Consider the following 23886-nt stretch of genomic DNA (forward strand, 5'->3'; position numbering starts at 1 on the left):
TTGTCAGAGACAAACAACAGTTGAAATAAGCAGATGCACAGACTTTGTAAGGATTCCAAAACCCAAATGTGTCGACTTCAATTAAACACAAGAACTGCACATTTTCAGGCCAAACACGTGCCAGTATGTACTCTTTCTGCTTTACTTTCCATAGTAGCACTGATCTCACCCAAATGTCCTCTGTGAACTTCAGAATCTCCCTTCTCATACCTCTGCTGGAACCAGCCTCTTTTCCCAGAATTTCATTTAGCTTACTTAGAACATCAGTGTAAAATTATCTTATATTCAGCTGTCTCTTTCATGTGAAGGATCCAAATAATTCATGAAATCGTCCACAATTTGTGTGTTGCTTCATTTCCTCCCCACAAAGGTTTTGACTTGAAAAACTGGTTTGTCCTGGGCAATAGCCAAATGTTCATACAAGAGAGTTTCGATCTGAACAAAGAGCTTTCAGGGCTTAAAACTTCGGCATTAACCCTGTAGGACCCTTCCTTTGGGTTTTAGTCTAGCAGGAAAAGAGCCAACAGTATTCAAAATTAATATAAAACATGATTTCCACAGAATCCCAAATAAAGTAGAAATTACCAGCAATCCAGGTGGATTGCCTAAATCATTACAAATATTTTGGGATATTAGGAAGACCTCTCTTCCAGTCATTGGACCAGTCTCTTTCATTGTATTTAAGTAGTGCAAATGTCCTGTAATGGAAAGTGTATTGGAAGCTCCCCAAAACTCATCCATTAGTGAGCAAAACACCCCTTAAGTTTCCATGTAATCCAACAGACTATTCTCATACAGAGTTTTTCAGAAGATAAGGTAGAAATTTTTTCTCCCCCAAGCTGTGTTTTTGTCCTAAAGCCATACTGAAATACTAGCACAAGCAATTTGAATGAAATTTCCTCTCCAATTATGAGTGTCGGGAGGTCATTTAATATGCTGAGCTAGGTAAAAAAACTGAGCTAAGTATTATCGAAAGCATCAGATTTCCAGGTTTTTCACATCCTTCCCAACATAAGGGAAACATTTCTCATGTTATTCATTTGAGCAAGGAAATGTGTGGCGTGACAGCTGTCACTTTAAAGTTAATTATAGTATAGACTCACATTTTTAACATTAGCTTTATATTACCACAAAAAAGTAAGTATTCTGCTAGCATCAAACTAATTGTTTTTCTTCAAAGTGACAATGTATATATGGAGGAGGTGGCATCCTTCTGACATACAGCTTTTAATGTCAATCTAGATGAATCAGCATAAAGAGACACTGAATACATTTGGAAGGATATGTATGGACTCATTGTCTAACATGGCCCTGTTATGGCAGCAGCAAAGTTTCCACAAATGCACCATTTACAGGTTCCTGGCTGTCTGATTATTTCCTACTCACTCGTTTACATCCCAGTGAAAGGTGGTTTCTCTTATTGTTTGTGAATATTTCAATAATGAACAGTATTTTTCTTAGTTACCAGGGAACTGTTTATAATGAAATACAATGATTTCCATGGAATTTTAGAGGGGTCTTGCTACTGAAAGATTGCTTTACATTTTATGAGTACTTAATTCTTGTGGTTTTAACAAATTACTGTATCACTGATGCTCTTTCACTGAAAGGAGATGAGGAAAGAGAATTAGAGCATCAATGGCAGCAAATCCAACAGGCCCTTCTTCTCAAAAATCCACCTTTGTCATCCTCCAGAATTACCTTTCAAGTCAGTTCAACACACGAATCTTCCTCATCCTAACTTTGCAAAGAGAAAGTCACTAAACAAAATAAAATTATTAAAACCCATAGTCACTGCCTGTACCACCCAGAGAGGCTTAAAATGAAAAAATGAGGAAACGCTAGAAATCAGCACTCAGTCAGTTTTACAAGACCAACAAACACCCACTTGCACAATTCTACAGCACTGTTATTATCAAATTGCAAGAGTAAATTCAAGATATGCCCAAAGTGCAAAGAAATTACAGGACTTAAACCAGACACATTTAATTTAAATACTACAGAATTATGCTTTATCTTTCCATAACCTAGTTTCAGTAGGCAATGCCTCAGTACAGCTGATATCAGAATACCAGCCCCACGTGCCCTTTGAACCGAAGAGTTCTCATATTTCCTCTATAGTTCAAACTCATAAATATTTATACAGAACCAGTTTGACAGGTAAATCTGATTTATGCCCATGTCACCCCTCCCATGAGAAACTTATGTATTTACAGTTTGCTCTTGACTCTCTCTATCCTTCCGGGAATATGTTCAAGAAGAAACAATCCAGCCACTTTGACCGGAGGAGCAGATGGTTCACTTTCACAGCGCCATTAGCTGCGGCGAGAATCCCACCAGCTGCACGAGAGAGCTCATTTCAACAAAACGTACTGAGGAGAAAGAGGAGTCCCTCCCATTTGCCTCCTAATGTAGGAAAAGCCATATGGGAGCCAAGCCCTTTAGGATTTTTAGTACATATCAGAAGCCATTAGAGAGAAATGTGCCATAGCTCAGGAGTCAAAATACCACCACTAACCCTTTCTTGCAATGCGAAACCAAATTAAAACTGAGAGAAATCAAAGGTGGAGAAGCCCAGGATTAAGAACACACAAGCCATCGCAAACGCAGTAGGATTGTACAGAAGTTTTACAAACAGAGCAGACGAAAATGGTATTAAATATTTGACACAGCAAAAAATTCTCTGGTGCTAAACATGCCCAAGATTGCCAAGTTACAGAAGAAACTGAAATTGCAATCATCGTTTTTAAAAGGAGGGAGTGTACTAAGTGAACATTATGCTTTCAAAGGGGGCCAATTAGAAACAGAAAAATATTTATTCCTTTAGTAATACAGTACTTCACTCCAAGTGCCCAGATGCCATCTCCTGAGAACATTAGTGTGCAGAAACACCCAGGTCATGGTCCTGCAATGCACTACATGAACAGTGACCACTCTCACAGCCCAGATACTCTCAGGAGCAAAGTTACTCCGTACAGGTACACACAGTTTCAGGACCTACACTCTGGCAAGAATCACAACACCACAGAGTATTATCTGAAGTAGCTGATTTATCACAATACTCATAAGACCAGCCCAACCTGCCCACCCATCTCCCCCAAGACAGCAGGCAAAGAGCTGGCAGGCCGCCAGCCCAGCACGGCAGAAGGTGATATTCCCAGCAAACTGTCACACATTCTCAAATATTTCATTTCTAAGGCTGGCTGAAGGCTGCGGTTTCCATCCTGTGCAAAATAGGATTTCCACCACATGACTTTGTGCAGCAGCTCTCTGCTCTGCCTCCTCATATAGTGATGTTTGATCATTTTGAAATACCTAATACTCGTTTATGTGATTAAATCAATAAGAAGTCATCTCTTTTCCATTAAGATGCCCAGTGGATTTACAGATCAATTTCTTTCTTTTTGTACTTGAACCACTAACAAATAAATGGAATTGTAAATTCTGAGTAGGAGTTTTCTGACAAAATATTGCACATGAAACCTTGTTAGTATCTCTCAAATTGTTTGGGTCTTTGATGTCTAATTTTAAATTCAAAATGGCACATTAACAAGGTACTGGAAAATAAAGATAGTTTATTTTCGTTATGAGAAACACTGCGGGTGTCCACTCTGTTTGGAAGATCATTATTGTTGAATATTCAAAAAATACTACCTTTAGGCACAATAGACACCACCTAGAGCTTTAGAAAACCAAAGTTCTCCAAGCAGGAGCAATAAATGGATCCAGAAACTGCAGGTCTGCAACAAGTTATTTTTTTTATGCAACAGTGTCCTCTCTCACCTGCCCCAAACCAGCTCCTTCCCTCCACCTGGCTCTCACAGTGAGCCAGGTCCCATTACCCCACGCTGCTCCTGTGCTCACTGGTTGGTGGCCAAGCAGCACCTGAAAGCCGAGTCCAACCTACCTTATCCTTTGGAAATGGAGGGACAGGACAATAATTTGCCTCCCTTTCCTCTGCTCAGACAAAAATCAAGAAATCTTTAAGAAAATACCGAGCTTTATCTCTGCCACTTCTGTTCCTCCATCAAACTACTGCTGCAACTGCTCAATGGGTGTGAAAGTTACTGCTTGGAGCAGAGAGATCAACACACAACCTGAATCTCAAGGAGCTCTTTTCCTTTAAAAAACAGGCTAAAGACAACAATTTTGAAAAGAATAACACTGCTAATGCATTTCGTGGCAACTAAGATCTCCATTTATTTACAAAATCCTTCATCGTTGCCACTAAAATTTCTAAAAATCGCTGTCAGCACAGTACACAACTTCAATAAAATTTAACACAAATGTGGAATAATAACAGGAAATGAAGAGCCCACCAAAATATTACTATGTAGAAGCTACAACTCTCTAAAAAAGACTAATATCATTTCTGATAGCTGATGAACAAAATTCACCCTAAAAATCAGGTCAAATCTTATATTCTGAGTCTTACATCTATCATTAACCGTAGGAACAAACCAATTGCTGAGAAATTCTGATACCAGCTACAACTATTTATTCATAAATCTGAATATACTGCTTTAGTCAGGATTAACTGCCTACCAGTCTCACCAGTAAGTTTTCAGGCTCCATACGTTAAGCTCCACGGAGCACCTGATGAGCAATAATTATGTTGATATTTCCAAGCCTTCAAGGGACACCCCTGTACTGCATCAGATCCAATACCATTCATTAGTTTACACACTTCAATGTGATTTTATCAAAATCCAGAGAGCAGTGTAAATAAAAACACCCATCCTATTAACTACTACACGAACATATTTACATCTCCAAGAAAAAAATACGCTAAATGTATTAAAGATTATTTAAAATTTAAGCCCATGCATATCTCCATGAAGACTGTAAGTCCTATAAGTCAAAATATTTGCAAGCCCTGCACAGTGCTGCCTATATCATCATAATACTGTTTTGCTACTTCGAATAATAAAGCAGCTCGCTCCCAGTAAGCATCTATCCATCATTTTGCAAAAACAAACCCCTTCTCACATTCACATACTGTGAGAAGGAACAATGCATTTAAATAAATACCTTTAAAAAGAACGATCGGTGGATCTGCACGGTATGATTTTTACAATGAACACATTTACAAATCATTAAGAAATCAGGAAATCGTATCTAACATACTAGGAATATGATTCAGTCTGTTAAAACAGAAGAAAACAGTATTAAAACAAGCAGCTTAGAAAAACATGGTAAGAATTACTCGCAAAATCCTTAGATTACCTTTTGGATCGCCTCAACATGCTGGTAGCAGGCAGAGAGAAATTGGACAGCACTGTCCAAAAGGAGTCAGACATGATCTTTAAAAGCTTTCATTGCTGGGAAAATACAGCACAATCAAGCCACTAGCAATAAATAAGGAACTAAATAATACCAGTGACAGAGCCAATGCAAATTCCCTGTAGACCTTGCAAGCTGTTCCATTAATGTGAGACAGGCAGGCAAGCGTACATATTGCTGCTGTTTCCACTGCCTCTGTTTTCTCCCGGCTCCATCCCTGCCTCCCTCCCTCCACCTTAGGAGGCAGTGCAAAATGAGATATTTATTCTCTTCGTAATGTGCACACTTTAAACCTGGAGTTTGATGACTACACAGCATATGTGCTTTATATATATCTCTCTGTGTTCATCTAATTACAATCAAAATATTTTCGATATTTTCAAAACCATAACTGGGTGCTGTTTGCAATCCTGAATAACAGAGGGGTTTTTAAGGCTGTGTCTGCACAGAGAGCACCACTGACTGCCTAGTTTGTGTTTTTATTCTGACATGGTGGCCCTTCTGTTTCCTAACTACATGAGGCACATCAGGGACATTTTCCTTATTTTTTTAATTAATCTTCCATCTTTAAACAAATCCCATATTTTATCTTTAGTAACCCAAGCTGATTTTTAATTAAAAAAAAAAAAAGAGTCCAATGCCTCCTAAGATCAGTTTAAAAACAGAAATCCATTCTCCTCCTGAAATCAGCCGCACCACAACCACGTCAGTCACAGTAAACACAAACTCCTACGTAGCACCTGGTGCCCACAATACAACTCAACCAGCTGAATTCTGACAACAAAATGCAAGTGATGCAAGTGGCACTTTTGTGATGCACATCAGAGGTTTCCCACGCACCCCCCTTGCACATCAGCTACAACTTCACTGTTCCCCTTTGTGCCTGTAGAAGCCTCTTGCCATGTTTTTGCTTTTTCCAGGGTCTAAACAAAACCTCGCTGGAGCTCCCTTTTTTTTTTCCCCTTTTTAAATTTCAATATGCAATCCATTTTCTTTCTATTGTGGCTTTTTTAAGCACTTCTGCCAGTAGGAAAGCTAATGATGTTCTCATATTTCAGCCTTCTTGAGTGGCTTTTTATCACAAACATGAGAAAGATGACAATCAACAGCTGGCGCGGCCCTCCACGCACAATACAGCCCTTAAAACATGCACAGAAAAATGTCTGGGAGAAAGAAACCCCAGTAGGCTCGCTCTAGCTTTCCACGGAATCACACAGAGGAATTAGATGGTCTTCATAATTTCCCATTAAATAATGGCACATTTTTAATAGATACGTTTATCAGGAATCGCAGTATCTGATGGAGCAAAGGATGCCCTTCCATCTGGGCTTCAAAACAGGGAAATGGGATTTCTGGAATCTCTGCTCATCTCTTCTAGTGCTTTTAAACATTTTTATGAAGTTAATCTAAGTCATACAGTGGGTTTGATTTCACAAAGTTAATTTAGAGTACAACTGAACCAAACTATGCCACTGTCTACCGCTGATGTGAAAGAATAAACGCATTCATTTTTGTGTGCACATAATAACATATGCCAATCAAGTAGAAACTGAAGACTAGCATTTTGGAATTATATTCAGGATATTATGTGACCTTCCAATTCCAATAAACTCTGGTTTTGAAAAGGTATGAAAATTTTACTCTGTCAGCTAAAACATGAATTGAAATTGCCAGGCAATAATGGTGGGAAAAAAGTGGTCAGTTAACCAACAAAATAAACCCATCACAACAAAAATAAATTCTTGACTGTTTATGGTTAACAAATAAGATCACAATCAGCTAAAGCCCCTAAATCTATATTCATCATGCTTTTTTCAAAAGTGATTGAAAACTCAGTAGTGGAAGGCGTATCACTCATAGTATCACTGTACTCAGCAGCAGCAGCACTTTCACATCTCTTGGAGGAAGGACACAAAAAGGAGAAGCCATTTTAGGAGAACACTTCATGGGCATCAGTGACTGACAGTCCCACAGCAACATTAATCCAGCCAAACCCTCTCCGTCCTCTGCTGTTCCTGGGGAACACAGGGCACCCCCAGCAGGGAAGGGAATGGGGTGTTTGCTATCCCCAGAAACCCATCTGCCCGCCCAACTCCCCATTTAACACCATTCTGCAGAGCTTTTACCCAAGAACTGCAAAAAGCACTTTGGGAATTATATAACACTGGGTCAAAAACAGCAGAAATTTTTTAACACTTTATAGTCCTGCTTTTCAAAATGCCTGTTCCATATGCCAATAATGAACTCCGATCTTGCAAATCAGCACCTGTAAAGTGCTCACTTTGGGACCATCCCCAAATTTTAAGTCCAGAGAAGTTCAGAGTACCCCAAAAAATGCGAAGATGCCACATTTAGAGATGCAGTGTTTTTGCTAGAAAAACAGAAGAACACAATGAAACTGTCAAAAAGCTTTTAAAGTAATATGACAGTGTCAACATTTGCAGACTTCTCTTTAGTTGTAACAAATGTATGAAGCATAAGGATTTTCTCACATCTACAATGACAAATGAAATCCTTCGAAGGAACTGTATTACTGTCTCTGCACAATAAGCAAAACATTTTGCAAAATTTGGACCAGAAACTTCTCAGTAATTCAAAAATATATCCTCCTGTATATGAAAAAGCATGTCAACAGCACGCTTACACAAATAGGTTATGAGATGAGTCTTCTATTTTATTTAACTCATAACAACGTTAATATGTCTTTGTGAATTCCAGACCCTGAGGTATTCCAAGACTGAAGAAACCTCTTCTCTTATAAAATTCTTCCACTCGTCTTTCAGGATATTTAGTGTCCATCAATCTTCCTAATGCACCTTCTCCACTTCATGCCCAACTTGTCCTCAGAAGAGACCACCTGCAGAACATTTCGGCAGCTCCTGTGATGATGGACTATTTCTCTGTCAGCCAAATGTACAGTTTCCAGGGCCCTCCTAATGACACCACATCCACTGGACAGTTATAAATAGTCAATGTCAATGACTTCCCCAATTTCTCATCTTTACCATTATCAAAGTAGGACATTAATTAAGCCTGACATTAAATGAGAATGCAATTAGGCAAACAGTCCACATGAAACTCATTGCTTTCTGGACTTTTTTCATAGCAGCCACATTCATCATTAAATAAATTCCCTAGGTATAAGACCATCTTCTTTTAAATAAAATCTGTCATTTTAAAAGTAAGCTGAACTCCCTGAAAAGTCTGAAGTAGTACCAAGCAGATCAATGAGGTAATTTTGAAAAAGAATATCCCAAAGGTCAAAACTCATGACTGACTACATTTTAACTTGACTAGATATCATGTAAAGTCTCCAAAATATTGACTATATTTTTAAATACTTCAAACAGGATGAACCATGTAGTAGTCCAGTAGTTTTCAAGTGAAGATGACTTTCATGAGTCACATTATGGTAAATGAAAGCTTATCATGGAAACCAGTTAAAATACTAATTGGAAAAAACCTCCCTCTTCCTAAATAACCATGATACTTTCAGACTTAACTTTTTTAATAGTCATTAACCTCAAAGCTACAGATTACTTATTAGAAATATCCAGAAATCAAAACGATTTTGCTAGCAAAACTAAATTGTTTGGAAAGTCACAAAAAAGAAGACACATTCTATAAAAAGCATACTGATTTTATTTTAAACTTTAAATTGTATGCCCAACAAGCACAGAAAATTATTCTACTATAAGTAAGCCTAAGTTAACACAAGTGAAGAGATATCTGCCCTGTATCACTATACAGTGAAAAGGTGTAAAAACTCCAGCAGGAAACTTTGTTCTTTCAATAAAAAGAAAGGAGAAAAGTTCTTCCTTTGTGCTTCCCCAAAAAAGAAAAAAAAAAAAAAAAAAAGGAAGGTTCCTTTAAAAAAAAAATTACGTGGGAGATGTGTGTTGAGCTATTTGGGGCATCATTATTATTTGAACACTGACCTACGCAAATGAAGAACAGACTGTCTTTGAGCCGTCTGCAATCACAGGACATGGAAGTAACAGTCTGACAGAAAACATTAAGTTGAATGTATCTTTAAGGTTCACTTTTCTATCATTATTTTCCAGGTTATATAATCATAGATTTCTTCTTTTTTGGGTAGAAATCACCAAGCCACACCCCCCCACCCCCCCACCCCCCGAACTAAAGAGCCACACTCTTTTACTACAGTGGCTCATTCAGATTTCAATGGCCCTGTATAAAAGGGCTCCCAAAGACATATTCATATAAGATTAAACTAAGAGCTGGTGGCCAAGGTTTTTGGGGGTGAAGAACAACCAAACTTCCCTCTGCTGTGAATTTCCTATGTAGGGAACATCCTAGTGACTGCACTAGTTTCCTGAACATTTACTGAAGTAGCTGTCAGGCACTGCACACCCCAACACCTGCACAAGAGCTGCCAGCTTCTCATGTAACTTTAATTGGGCACAGTTACTGAACTAACAGGGGTTGCCATCCTAGCAGGCAGCCTGAAATGGTATCTAATGCACTACAGTATCACTGCACAGTTAAGCATAAGCAACTGCTCTGATTTCAGTCTAAAACAACTCTCACAAAGTCGTACTCACTCAGATACAGAGGATGCCAACTACAGCTCTCTCATCACAATTAGTATTTTCTAAGTGAAAGCACTACTAAACAGTGATAAGAAGTGAGCAGTACTAAAATTGTGTCTCAAATCCCATGAATACTTAATAAGAAAGATTCTTTCTTTGTATATTTTTTACAAAAGTATCACTTCTTAGCATGCTAATATTCCATGCAACACTATTCATTCCAAGAAACACTAGTAAGATGTTTGGCAATTCCAATATAATATAAGCTTAACATTATTTCAAGCTCACAAAATTGACAATTGGGCTCAGACGCCACGGAAAGGTCAATTATCCTCTTTAAATAAGTTACTAGAACTTGCACTCTTTCCCTAGCCCTGCCTTCTTCATGTGCAATTCAAATGTCAGTTGTCCGATTTAATCAAATGTAACCTCCACATGTGATTAAAACGCCATGAAAATGAGAAATGCTATTTGAAAAATAACAATACTGAACATGAGATCTGAAAATGTCACTTCACGTTTATACAGAAGCCTTCTAACGTTTCATCCAAAATGCTGCTGAGGACACTCGGTAGCACTTCTGAGAAACACAGCATCAGAGTGCTGCCATAACCTCAACATCCTCATCCAAAGGTTTCCCCTCCTCTTCACCGGCAAAAAATTATCCAAAGGAAAACACAGATTGAGCCCCCTCTTGCCACCGTAGTGTTTCCTCATCTTTGCCATGTATTATTTATCCCAGTGCACTTAGAACTTCCTTTCCAAACTGCAAGACAGTGTTAATGAATTCACTGTGCAACTGCATTTGCAAACAGGAAGATAACCTAATCTCTTCTCCTGCCACTCCAACCTGCAGCAGCCTCTCCATGAACAAGCACAGCACTTCAGCAGCTTCAGCTCTTTGCAGAATTCTTCCACCTCTGGCTCCTGGCACTGGAGTAACACAACCAGGCTAATATTAATTCTCCTGTAACATGGGGTCTGTATATACCCCAAAGAGCTGTAACACACAGCCCTTGACAGACATGGTCCACAACCATTCCAACAAGACTGGCAGCAAAGCAGATTTGAAAAAGCAGGTTTATTTCCCCCCCATTTTACAGGAAAACTACAGTGCAGAGCCTGAAGGACAAATTAAGGGTAAAAGCAGCAGCAAAGGCAGTCAGCAGACTTTGTGTCTTTGCAGGGAGTGAGGACTGAAGAAGAACTACCAGTGGATGTTTAAAACTAAACCAAGACAACACACAACTAATTCAGGTAAAATGAACAAAGCAAACAACAAAGAAAGGGAAACGAGCTGTATTTCAGGGGGTGAATTAGAGGGCTTTGAGTCACTCAGATCACAACTACCAGCTTGCAAAAGCAAAAAAAGGGGCTCCTCTCATCTGTGCAAGAGCACAACCCCCCAACAGCAGCCTATGCAGACACTGTGCCAAGGATCACCATGGTGGCCCCAGGCTTGGGCACACGTGGTAAGCAGCAGAAGGGAGTGCTGTCACCTGTTTCACAGTGTATTACCCAGAAGACCAAATCAAGCCTGAACTCTAAAACAAGCTCTGGCATCTGATTTGTCTCTCAGTATAATTCAGGTTGTTTGCTCCAACCCGAATATCCGGTGCAGGACATTCCACTCCACGGCTTGTTTCCTCGTTCCCTGGTTAATACACTTAGACTCAGCTGAAATGTTAAGGATATTGTAAAGCCCTTGCATTTACCATGGCTTTTCTGAGACAAAAAGCTTATTTTGTAGGATGTTGGCTAAGAAGAGTTATTCTGGGAGCAAGGGGAATGCTAATGTAATGAACAGACGAAGAGGATGAATTTTACATTTTCAAGCATAAATTCTTAATGAAGTTAGAGCACGGGATAAGAATAGACTTTACAAAATAAGCCATGGTACAGAAGAGACATGAGAAATCAAAACCATGCTTGGGAAACATCATGAGTGCTGGTAGACACACACACACAAAAAAAGATGAACAGTTTATCTAGTTTTAAAGGCAGAATTACATCCTAATTTAGCCATGAATTTTGAACAGGAATTGGCCCCTATTTTAGCTGTTTCTTTGGAATACTACAAATCTTCACAGCTAAAGCTTGGCTTTTTAAGTCTGGGAAAGCCATGATAATGCATCATCAACCATCAGGCAAACAAACTGCTCCAGGTTGTGAGCCTCAGAAAAATACATAACATAAAAATAGACTGAACATGAGAACAAGCCCAAAACATGGATTTTTAAATAATTACAGATTGATACATCTCTATCAACTCTTTTACAGTAATTCTGAGAAACCCACAAAGGTGATGCATTACAAAAGTAAGGTTTCCTAAAGCACACATAGTATTTAGAAGGTCTTCTAACAAAGTTATTTATTTTATTTATGACTTCTAACATATATGTCTACCTATATGTAAGTGGAGATATAAATGTTAGAGATCCGGAAGACAGAAGAGGATTTAATAAATCAAGATAAATTTACTCCAATTGAATTCTCAGCTTTGAAATAAAGTACAGAATGGGCAGATATGGAATTCTGAATGATTTCTGCAGTCTCCAGAGAAACATTCTGTTGAAATACTAAAAGACATAATTTAACAGTCGGCAATCTTACTACACTCTACTGTAACATTAAAAATGGCACAGATAAATCTAAATAATATAGCTAGAAACAAAAATATATAACAAAATTGCTTGTTTTTAAAATAAATTACTTTCATAGCCCACCTCGCCTTTATATCTCAGATATAAAGAAAAAAAGAAAATACTGATAAATAGGAATATTCATCTTATATTCACTTTCTTTTCTTCCAAATTTTGACTAGCAGATGTAGCATTTCACAGATCTTGCAGATTAGGGGGGGGGGGGAACAAAATCAAAAGTTAAGTAAAAATTTGGGGGGGGGGTGTTAATATTTTCTAACAAAACCAAATTTAGGTTTCTGCGCTACCCATCAAAATGCAGCTCGTAAGAAAAGCAAATAATATTTCCAGCTTTGCCTTCTAAACGAACTTCTAAACAAACACCCGGGCTGAGAGCACACATACAACAACACCACGTAAACCACCGACCGCGGCGCTCTGCGGCAGGGGCTGCAGCCGCCCCTGTCCTTAATAAGAAGGGGAAGGTTGCAGAAGCGACAGGTCACAGGTTTCTGATCCATGTTGCCACGAGCGGAGGCTGCGCGCGCCCGGCCGCGGGGCACAGGCTGGAACACGTCCCCGTGGGTTGTTCCTCCATGCCAAAGACAAACGCAGCCCTAATCCACTCCATTTGGCTCAAATTAGTTGCAAGTTCTCTGCAAGGGCAAGGCAGACACTCGTGACCAAAAAGGAACACTTCTGGTCAATATTTGTGTGTTGATTCACTTGGAAAATTGGACGTTTAATGATTTTGAAATCTTCCAGTTTCTCGGAAGCAGAATGGACGAACGGTTGCATTTAAATGAAGTGTGGAGGAAAGTTGATGGGGATTTTTACCAGATTTCTTTCAGTGGAAAATTTTGCCCTAAAATTTTGCTGAGAATTATAGCTTGACCTGTTCTGCTGTTTCGCCTTTCTCATCTGTTCGCAAATAAAACTGAGAATCACAGGAACAAAAACTGAAATATAATAGAGAGTACAAAAAATAGTATTCACCTTTTCAGGCAAGCTGTAACCCAAACATACATTATCACTTCTACTCGTGCAGCAGGTCTTAGATCAGAATCAAAAGAATTACTTCCAAAACTTTTTTTTTTTTGTATTTATATAAATAAATGCCCATCTCAGCCCAGAGATGTGACAATGCGACTCTTGGTGCACAGCAAGTCTTTACCAGACAGCTGGATCAATAACATCCCTGCTCTAAAGACCTAAAGGTCTAAAGAAAGGAAAGGACAGGGAGAACAGGAAGGAAACAAAAGCACACAGAGCTCTTTCACCACAGCAAAGATTACTGTTCGAAGATTTTATTTTAGAACATTAATAATTCATAATGACAGTGTAATGTAAACTAGGTTAGAAGATTATGCTCTCAAGTACCACACAAGGCATTGAATGACAGAATAATAACCACTAGCCAAAGCAGCAAAATTTCAGGAGATAAATGAGGGTAAGAGAGAACTTGGAGGACTAGAAGAAGCATATTTGAGACAAATGAACAAAAACAGGAACAGAGAGATTTCGAAAAAAGGGGGAGCACAGATACAGCCTGGAGGAAAGAGAGCATGAATGGGTCCATTACAGAGGATAAAGCTCTGCTGCATTCAAACAAGAGCTTAAATTTGAGACAAAAGTTCACCATAGCTCAGGAGAGCGAGACAGAGCTGAAATGGGACACCACTTCCCAAACTGGTAAAAAGTTACCCTGAAATCTTCTTTCCTTCTTTACACTCTAAACGTTCCTTAAGCTCGCTATCAGTACGTCTGTACTATTAGTGCTTCTGAACAGGACATTAACAGGCCTGTTTGCACACTCACCAATTTTCCAAGTCAGAACTAAAAATAGCACCTGGTTCCCTCATAGGCCGATTGAAAACGAATTTTGGAAAATGCATGGCACTGTCTATCAACAATAACAAACACATGACTGCCTGGTTAAGAATATATATTTCTTTCTCAGAATTATTCCCTTGCCAGGAATGTTTCAGCACTCGGGTTGTTTCTGTATCTGTACTCGAGATCAAAAGGCCTTTGAGGGACAGACTATGTGGCAGGAAAAATTTTATACAGAACTGAGCACAATACTGTTGTTTGAGGAAATCACTGTTATTTGAGAATCAAGACAGAAAAAAAAAGGCTTCAGTGTTTTCTACCATCTCTTAAGAACCTTCTGAGATTTTCATTCCTCACCAGAAGTTGCTAACTTGTCCCAGCCATGCCAAACTCTTAGTAGTGCAGCTATAGCAAGTCAGCTCTTAGCAGGTGTAGCAGCAGATCACAGCCTTCAAACACAATTACATAGAAAAACCAGCTATGAACCATAACCATATATGGTTTATAGGTGAAATGGATGACAAACAGTAAAGCCCTCCAACTTCTGAAGTCACAAGCACACACTCTCCTCTGGGAGCCTCCAATTTCCCAGGTCAAACCACCAGGTCATGATTTACAAGTGGTCCCATGGAGGGCAGCCAAATTGTGAGCCTGGACTGAGACAAGAATTCACACCTCGAGCTCCAAACCCCAGGGTTTAACTCTTCTGCTCCAGGCAGCTCCAGGCAGGACACCGACATTTTGGCATTTAGGTAATGCCTTTACATAAAAAAATCACACCATTCAGGCCACCATGCCTCAATATTCCCAACCATGTGACAGTTAACAAACAGTTTCCAATCAGCCTAAGACAGACAAGAAGTTATCTGAGCCCATCACGTTTTAGGTATCACCTGTGTCCATCCCCCGTAGTCTCCTAGATGGGAAAAATGATCCCCGAGACTAATAACCGGTACAAAAGAAAAGGAATAAAGAGAAAAATTTCCATTAAAAAATAAATGAACTGTGGGAAATTCATTCATTCAATGTGAGATGTAGATTAGAATTCAGTTGCCAAAAGCTTACCCACTCAAAATTCATCATTTCACGGTTTGCATAATGATATATCCACAAAGTTGTTCTGTTACTCATTATTCCTGAATTGCTGATCTACATTGTTTCCAAAAGTGACATTTTGCTGTCTTGCAGTCAACTCTGACCAATTATTTAGCACCTTTAGGAAAGCTGAACCTGTACCAAATCAAGCGCTAAAACAGGAGGATAACACTTGCTGCAAACCCAAAACAATTTCCAAATGTCATTCAAGCTGAATGTAGGCGTCTTCATTAATCCTGACATTTGTCAAATAGGAATTTCTAACTCAAAAAAACCTCTTAAAACCTGTATCATATCAAGTGACTTTAAACTAAAAGAAATTTAAGTAGAGAGATAGGAGACCCTCACCAACTTTTGAGAAGTCTTGAGATATTTCAAAATAAAAATAAAGAACCTCATCAAGTCTGAATTCTGAAACATTTTTGATCTTCCTTAAAAATATGGAACTTCTCCTGTTTACAGGTGCTGCCCCACAGTTGTAAAATATATGCAGTCTTCAAAACCCAAACCGCAGGTGACCTGGGGATGAGTGTGCCAAGGATACATCCTTACACTATGGAAGGGATTTCTGCACCTGCCTCGGAGCAGAAGGACTGGAGTTACGAGGCTCTCTCCTGGAGACACACCAGCAATCCTGATACACAAGATAAAGAGCCACGGTCTAACAGGACACTCACTCCAAGGAGGTGGATGTCTCCAACTGAGACATCCACCCCTGGGTGAAGGTTTGCTGAAGCCCACCTGATTTACTGCAGTGGAGCAGACTCACCCAGGACACTGCCCACCCAACCTCACTCACACACCCAAACAAGCCATAGCTCTCAATATAGGTCTCCCCTTACCCATTGCAACAGCTTGGGCAAAAAAAGGCTTTAAATAAAGGCAGGCAACCCTCCCAGTACATTTGGTGAATGCCTATGCATGATATATTCTTATCACTTACCACAGTTATTGATTAAAAGCTTGTTTCCTAGAATAGGCTTTTTATGTAAATAAATTAATATATTCTTAAATTATATCACAGATGTCCATAAAATCCTAATTATATAAAACTCATAACATTGTAATTACACACTGATCAAGTAATTATGTACTGTGCTCAAACACTGAGTATTTCAGAGCAACATTAGGTTTCCCATTTTGTTTTACTTAAATAAGACAGCAAGGGTCTGATCACCATCACTCCCAGAAATAGTGACCAGATTTTGTACAGGCTAGGAAAAAATTCTATTAAAGTATTCTGCAAAGCTATAAAAAAATTAATAGCTATTATCAAGAGACTCTATTAAAGCTAGAACTTCCAAGGGAAAACATTCCTATAAAAATAATCTCTACCATATATCTCTATAGGAACATGTTCCACAACTGGCATGAATTCATGGAATCAAAATAGCAGGAGAAAATACCCCTTAGAAAATCCAGCTGAAGCCAACTCTTCCATTGATTTCTTAGGATAAAGCAAATTTCCACTGAGACTTCAGCTAACCTACAGCACCCACAGATGCCAGAAATATGGCACCTGAACACTTTCATCCTTCTTATCACAAACAAATTAAACTGTTTCTAGAATTACTGAAACTGTCTTATATCTGCTGACGGTGTTACAGAGCGTGTAACATTTTCTGAAATGGGGGAAATTCACCCTCCTTTAATCTCAGAGTTCATCACTTCCAAGTTAGAACAATTAATTCATGACATATTTTAAGCAACTTGAGATCAAAAGATGCTGTAAATCTGTATTTTGATTAAAATAAAGTACAAATATGGGTGCATAAAGATTTGCCAACTCATAAAGAGGACCAGCTGTGAAACATGGCCTCATTTTTTTCTTCAGTAATTTGACTTCCCTGCTACCCCCAGAAGAGTGCAAGCCAGATCCCAAAGATGAGACTCATATTGTTTAATTTTGAACATCATTCTATTTTCTTCCTAAAGTTACATGACCTTAATTCCAACCCACAGTTCCATCAACTATTGCAGTCTTATTCCACCTGTTATCAATTTGCTTGTATTGTAATCAAGCCATTTCACATTTCCTTTTACTCTTTTGAAAGGTTTACATTATTTTCATTTGTTCAAAGGTTACGTATAAAATATTTTCAATCTCAATTAGATTAATTCTTTCAGAAGCCATGAACTTCCATGCCACCTGTCTGGACATCAGATGCATCATTTGTCAACGTAAAAATATCAACGACACCGTGAAATACGGAAAAGAAGGGAAAACCTGTGCAAATTCTTGCAAAAGCAACGTACCAAAGGTAAAAAGTGAGAAAGATTTAACGTCAAGGCCTTTTACTTGCTACATTTTTCAGCAGTTCCTTGCATAGCCATGGAAATGAACCTCTGCCTGGCTAACTGAGGGTGCTAAGCTGAGTAGATCAATGACAGTACTAAGTTGCCAAGAAGGACCTTTGCTCTAAGCAAGCAGGAATGGCCATCACTGGTACCGTAACCAAGTAAACAAAACTACAACAAAGAAAGACTGGATAAAAACAGGATCAAGGGCTGCACAGGTGAAAGCAACAACGACAAAAATAAAAAGTTGTTACAGCAGACCTAAGCTCTTACACAGAACAACATATCTGTGAATCATCAACCATTCAGTATTTAAAGAGCAGATGGCTGGAAGGTCCCCATATGCGAAAAATATTAATATCAAGGAGAGTCCATAGTAACAGTGGAATAAAACTTGATGATGAGACTTTTATATGAACTGCTCCTAAAGAGAAAATTATTCACTGACCCGTGTCAGAAGCCTGAAATTCGAAGGTTTCTCAGAGGAAAAAAAGCAGTAAGTACCAAAAAGACCTTTTGAAAATAATCAATAATCATCAGATCTCATCTCCAAAAAGAACAGTTCTCAACTGACTACAACAATAATCTAATTTTGATATTTAATTGCCACTTACCAGTCTGTTAATTAGCCCCAAGGCTAAAAAGCATTTAATCGTATTTAATCACCCTTGTTTAAAGGAACATTACCCAACACCAGCCTTTAAATAATAAAAATTCATTTAAAATTAGATTGATGACAATGACACTGAAATGTCAGGAGACTGCTCTGTAGTTGCTGCCCTTCACTTCACCGCCAGTGCTGCCAAAATGAGCACCTTATTAAGAATTGTCGCCAATTGCTGCCCAACGTGCAGGGAGAGCAGCAGCCTGCTGGGCAAGCCCCTCTCCATGGCCCTGCACAGTGAGGACAGACACAGGCAACATCCCCTTCCTTTGCTGACAACCTGATGTACTATTCATCACTCTGCATTAGAGGGGCAGGTGCCTAAAATAATTCAACTTCGCATTTTCTGGTTGCTCCCACCAGAACTGGCCAGCAGGAGCAATCTCCCTCTGAAATAACAGTCTAGATTCAGGGGCTATTGCATTACCACCTGATGAGTAACTGAAATTTGACCAGCTACATCCACCCTGCAGCATGTGAACTTCAAAACCAGCCCTCTGATGCTATGCTGGCTCAAGTTTTAAGTAGGTACCACAATGAGCTCCAGTTTCATAACCAAAACACAAAGATCTCCAGTTTGTGTTAGCCTGTGCCTGGGAGTATCTCACTAGGTAAAGTTTCCTCTTAGTGAAGAAGCTGAAGGTTTCCACTGGGGCTCCTGGTGGCCATGCATGTCCCATAGGAGCACAACAAGGAGCAAGAGCTAATCCTGAAGGAAAAAATACATCAGTCAACCTCTCCAATGCTTTAATACAAACTGGGCTGGTTTGGGCTGGTTTTGGTTTACAGACTCTAGTACCCCACGTTTAAACCTGCTAACAACAGGCTTGATTTTACTCATTATCATTTGGAGACTTCATCCTGCCAGCCTCTGTAAGACAGCAATGTGGATTTCCAGTGAATAGAACTGGATGCAGTCCTTTAGCACAGACCCACTATTCTAGACAGGTATTTTTAAGGACCTCACTCTTGGCTGTTTTACTTTTATATTGGTTTTCTTGACATCAGCCATGCTTGTGAGGGCTCCTCTGATGCATGGTACAAGTTGCACACATATTCAGAAGCTAACCACCAGCAATTTGCATGCACACACCAGCAGACAGGTTTCCACTCCTTTATCCATTTTACCTTCTTCCCTACATAGGGCCTTAAACTACACATGAACTAAAAAGAACTTGTACCCATAAGCAACATGAACTTGAACACTAAATGGCTGTAAGTAAGTTATGACTATAAGGCTGTTCCCTTCTGTTAGATGTTATTCTCTTAAACTATAAAGCTGTTAAGTTCATAGATGGTTATGCCAACACCAAACCATTAGCAATTCCTAGTTGACACCTTTCCTTACCTCCACTGAAAAGGATGGCTGTAGCACGGACTAGATGGATTGCTCTGGGGTTGTGAGTTCAGGTAAAATACTAGAGGAGAAGTAACAAGTGCACAGTCAGCACTAAATGGGAATTTAAGATGCTGCAGACCTGGAGCAGATGTAGGAGAGAACATGTGCTGATGAACATCATTTCCTCGGCAGTGGGAGTACAAAGGAGAGGAGATTCTGACAAGGTACCACAGTAGAAAAAACAAAAATCAGGGTCAATATCACATTTTTTGTTTCAATTAAAAAAAAAAAAAAGATACTTCCAAAATATAAGTTATACCTTCTCAATAAATGCAATAAACTAAGTGGTCAAAAGTCATGCTTTCCATTACCATCCAAATCAAAATGTATTTTTCATTCAATTTAATATCTATTAAATGTTATTTTTCCACTACAAAAACCTTCCAATCTGGAATTATCCAAATCCTTCTTTGTAGCAATTTCCAGGCTTTCTGGAATATGCACCACTGTCAATCTCTAATATAAAACATTTAATTGAGTAAAAACAACAAATTGATAATGGCACCAGTAACAGACATGGACCATTTGTATCACAGCCTTCACAGTTTGGGAGCCATGGTCATACCACAGCTGTGGCAATAACAGAAATACCCAACTGTGAAAATATGAATTACACAAACCATTAAACTAGAAAACAACACTTAGCAGTGACAGTGTTTTAGAACAACAACTACTTAAGCCTGAAAGCAGCACTGCAAAATGGCTTTATTCTAATTTTAGCAGTGGGGAAACTGAGGCACGAAGAGGTTAAAGTGACATGTCCACAGCACATCCCTGGTTGTATCAGGACTGCAGCTGAGGACGCTGATGCCCAGCTCTGTGCTCAGCTCTGTGAACTGTCCTGCTTTTGCAGGGGTAGCAGCCAACACACATTTGTACACACAGAGAGCACAGAAAATGCCTCAAGGTAGCTGCTTTTCAAAAAGCTGCAAACAGACTTCTACAGAAACACAGAGCAGAGGTTCTGACACCTACTTCATTGAACTATACACGATGAGATGTCCTTCACTAGAAATAAAGTAAAAGTTAACTTACAAATATTGGTATTACAACGTGTTCTTATGTGTTAGAATACAAACTAGTGCCACTCTACTCTTACACCTGTAACTTTGATTTTTGACTGAGGGCTGACAAAACTTTCTCTTTACCATATTTAAACATAAAACTGAGAAGAATGGAAATCTGAAGGACGCTTCAGTTTTGTTTAGAATTCAGATACTTTACACTTAAAGTCCTGAAGTCAAGCATGTTTGTTCATGTTCCTTGCTTTAGATTTCCTAATGAATCTAAATACTTATCAGTAAGTAACCTTTACATATTGGAAATCCTCCCCACTAGCAATCTCTGCTTACACAGCTGATGAGCTTTACAGTCTGCAGACAGAAAAGGTTAAGCCTGCCTCTTACCCTGCTCCTCCCTCCACTGACTACGGGACAGATTCATTTAACCTCCCCTACTTATAAACATAGTATTAAATACACAATTTCTTTAATATTTTACCAAGTAGAAACAATAAATATAAATAAAAACATCAGAAATAGCAGTTTTCATTAGTAGATTTCAAAGCCTTTATAAAGGACACAAGCATTAAAATGGAATTGCTTGTTTGAAATCTATTTATAGAAATACATATAAAAATGTATTTCTAGAAAGTAAAAACTTTTAGCTTTAAATCTCAAAGTTTGCTACAACATTCTTTATTTTAAAAGATAATAATGGTAGCCAAGGTTTCTGAAGCTTTGAGCCCCGTGACACCTTCCTGACAGATTATTAGAAGTACTTTTTAAATCTCAAGAGTGATCAAACTAGAAAGACAGAGTTACAAACACTCAGTTTTACCACATTAATACTTGGTAGAAAACCTAACCACAATATACCCCAGTTAAAAATATTTAAACATTGCTCTTTTTTGGCTATACTTTATGGCAAATACCCCACAAAAGTAAAATGCTAAAGGTTCCAAATGAAATTTCCTGTACAGCCAAATAAGCACGACAGATAAAGTTCTAAGAAATAAAAGCAACTTCTATTGGCCACAGAAAACTCTGGCTGGTTTTTCTTCACAGTTTCAACCGGAAATGTTTAAGTGCAATTTATTTTTCACTACAGTCCTTACTGGATCCGCAGAGATGGGGCTCCAAGCCTCTGTTTCCTCCGTTTCATCATTGTGCTGACACACTGTGCCTCTTCCCAGCATAAGAGGCTTAGAGCAGGGAAGGAGAGCCCACCGTTATCACTCCAACGCAGAGCACAGAACAATCAGTGCAATTCCAAGCTCTTCATATACCCCCGGCATCAGAGAGACCTCAGGAGCTCAGTAATGGTCCAGATTAATCGCACAGCTCATGTCAAAAACCTAATTATTTATAAACAGGGGAAAAAAAATTAAAATCTCCTGCGAGTCTATTCACGGCATCCAGCGAAAGGAAACGAAGCCCACCAGCACGAAAGGAAGAAGGTGCCGACAAGTCCAGGACACAGAGTGGCCATCTGACCTGTCACAGAGCCAGCAATGTGGTCCTGACACGCTCCGGCTGAGCCCACAGCAAATCAGAGACCAACTTCTCCTGGGCTCCAAGGAGCAGGAGCAGGAGCAGGAGCAGTCGCGCTCACCAAATCAAAAGGAAAGCGGAAAGCCAAAGGGAGCGATGGCACACTTGAAAGGATTCTGGCAGAAACCTCAGAGAGCAGCTTGAAAACTCGCACGGCGACAGGAGCAGAGCCACTGCTCCCACCCAAAGCCCTGGCAGAGTCATCAGCGGTGTGTGAGGAGCAGCTGCTCCCGGCCGGCGGGGGAACACATGAACCAGCCCCCGTGCAGAAATCAATCCCCTGAACGACACGCACAACTTTAAACTTAAAACACCTTCCCCTAACTCCCAAGCTGTGTTTCAGCTATAAAATTCATGGATTCCAGAGCTGAAAACAGAGCAACAGCACTCGCAGCAGCCTGGGGAGCCAGATACTGGGGGGGGGGGGGAATGGGGAACACCATTAGGAGACAATGTTCCCTTACAGTGCAAGTCTGGCAGTTTGGCTTGCAAACGGCAACTTCAATCGGCTCAAAATCAATTTCATGCTATTAACGAAACCTTCCCAAATAACATGCAACATTTTCCAATTTTTTCAAGTATGCAACTTCCTCCCCAAAAAATTTCCAAATATCTGTCTTTGATAGACTTCAAAGTGTTAAAGATTGTATTTAGGCAGGTGAAGACTGCCATTCACAACTACTCATCGACCAAGTCAAACTCCAGGTGACAACTCCTATCTTCAGACCCTCTCATAATTTCAATCACAGCAGGAGTACCCTACACTACAAAATCCCCCAAGCTCTCAACAGCTACAGCTGGTCAGGAAAACAGACTGCCCAGGCTCAGGAGTAAGGACCAGGGTGACTGCTCCTTACACAGCCAGAGCCCCTGCCCCCCCACACTGTGCCTTCTGAGTAAGACAGCACAGCAAGCAACAAAAGGTACAAATTTGGTATGGTATGTGTAATTTTATTATACTCTTTAAATGAGAACCTGGATGAAGTAGTGGAAATTCGATAATAAGAACTGCACGAAAGACTCTTTCCACTTTTAAATCCTTGATGAAAGCCTCCATAAATTCTTTGTCTCTCAGATTACAGTCTTTGCAGAACATTAAAATCCCCTTAATTCACCAAATCATTCTCTTAGAGAAACCATGCTTCCAAATTATTTTTAAAGCCTAATATACAAATAGCAACACTGCTACGGAGCCCCCCAAGAATAATCTGGCATGTTCCACCTCCAGAGCCAGCCCCACGTATCAGCTTAAGAGCAGCAGGTTATTTTTGATCCACTGCTTGTGAGCTGCTTCTACACACTCAGAGAAGGAAGGGGTGGTCAGAAGAGACCACCTCTTTCTCTCCCCATCTACAGAAAGCATCACAAGCAGAAAGCATCGACTGGAGGCATTATTGCTTACTTTATTTCCAGATCCAAATCAGAACAGAGTGCGAAAGTAGCACAACTCCCTGATCCTTTTCAGAACCATTTTTCATCCACTTCCAACACTTTGGCTTCCCCACTCTTGGGGCAACAGCACTTGCTCCTGGCAGGGAAACGGCATCGATCCATCACCAGCAGAAAC

The 23886-nt window shown here is 39.5% G+C and overlaps 1 protein-coding gene across 12 annotated transcripts in view; it reads right to left on the reverse strand.

Annotated features, from left to right (window-relative positions):
• MAST2 (microtubule associated serine/threonine kinase 2) overlaps nt 1-23886 on the reverse strand; it is a 192289-nt gene that overhangs the window by 80595 nt on the left and 87808 nt on the right. Inside the window, exons 1-3 of one of the 12 annotated variants that reach the window (XM_064665348.1) lie at nt 21884-22998; nt 20743-20775; nt 19717-19923 (exon numbers count right to left, since the gene is read on the reverse strand). The exons of 8 other annotated variants lie outside the window; for them this stretch is intronic. In XM_064665348.1, coding sequence (XP_064521418.1) covers nt 19717-19923; nt 20743-20775; nt 21884-21933 — 290 coding nt within the window. In that variant the 5' untranslated portion in view covers nt 21934-22998. Of the gene's footprint in view, nt 1-5226; nt 5473-19716; nt 19924-20742; nt 20776-21883; nt 23184-23886 lie in introns of those variants that run through there. 3 more of the 12 variants (XM_064665346.1, XM_064665352.1, XM_064665349.1) reach the window with 3 other exon arrangements.

This window comes from Pseudopipra pipra, chromosome 9 (assembly GCF_036250125.1).
Source record: "Pseudopipra pipra isolate bDixPip1 chromosome 9, bDixPip1.hap1, whole genome shotgun sequence".
In the NCBI taxonomy this organism is placed as follows: domain Eukaryota; kingdom Metazoa; phylum Chordata; class Aves; order Passeriformes; family Pipridae; genus Pseudopipra; species Pseudopipra pipra.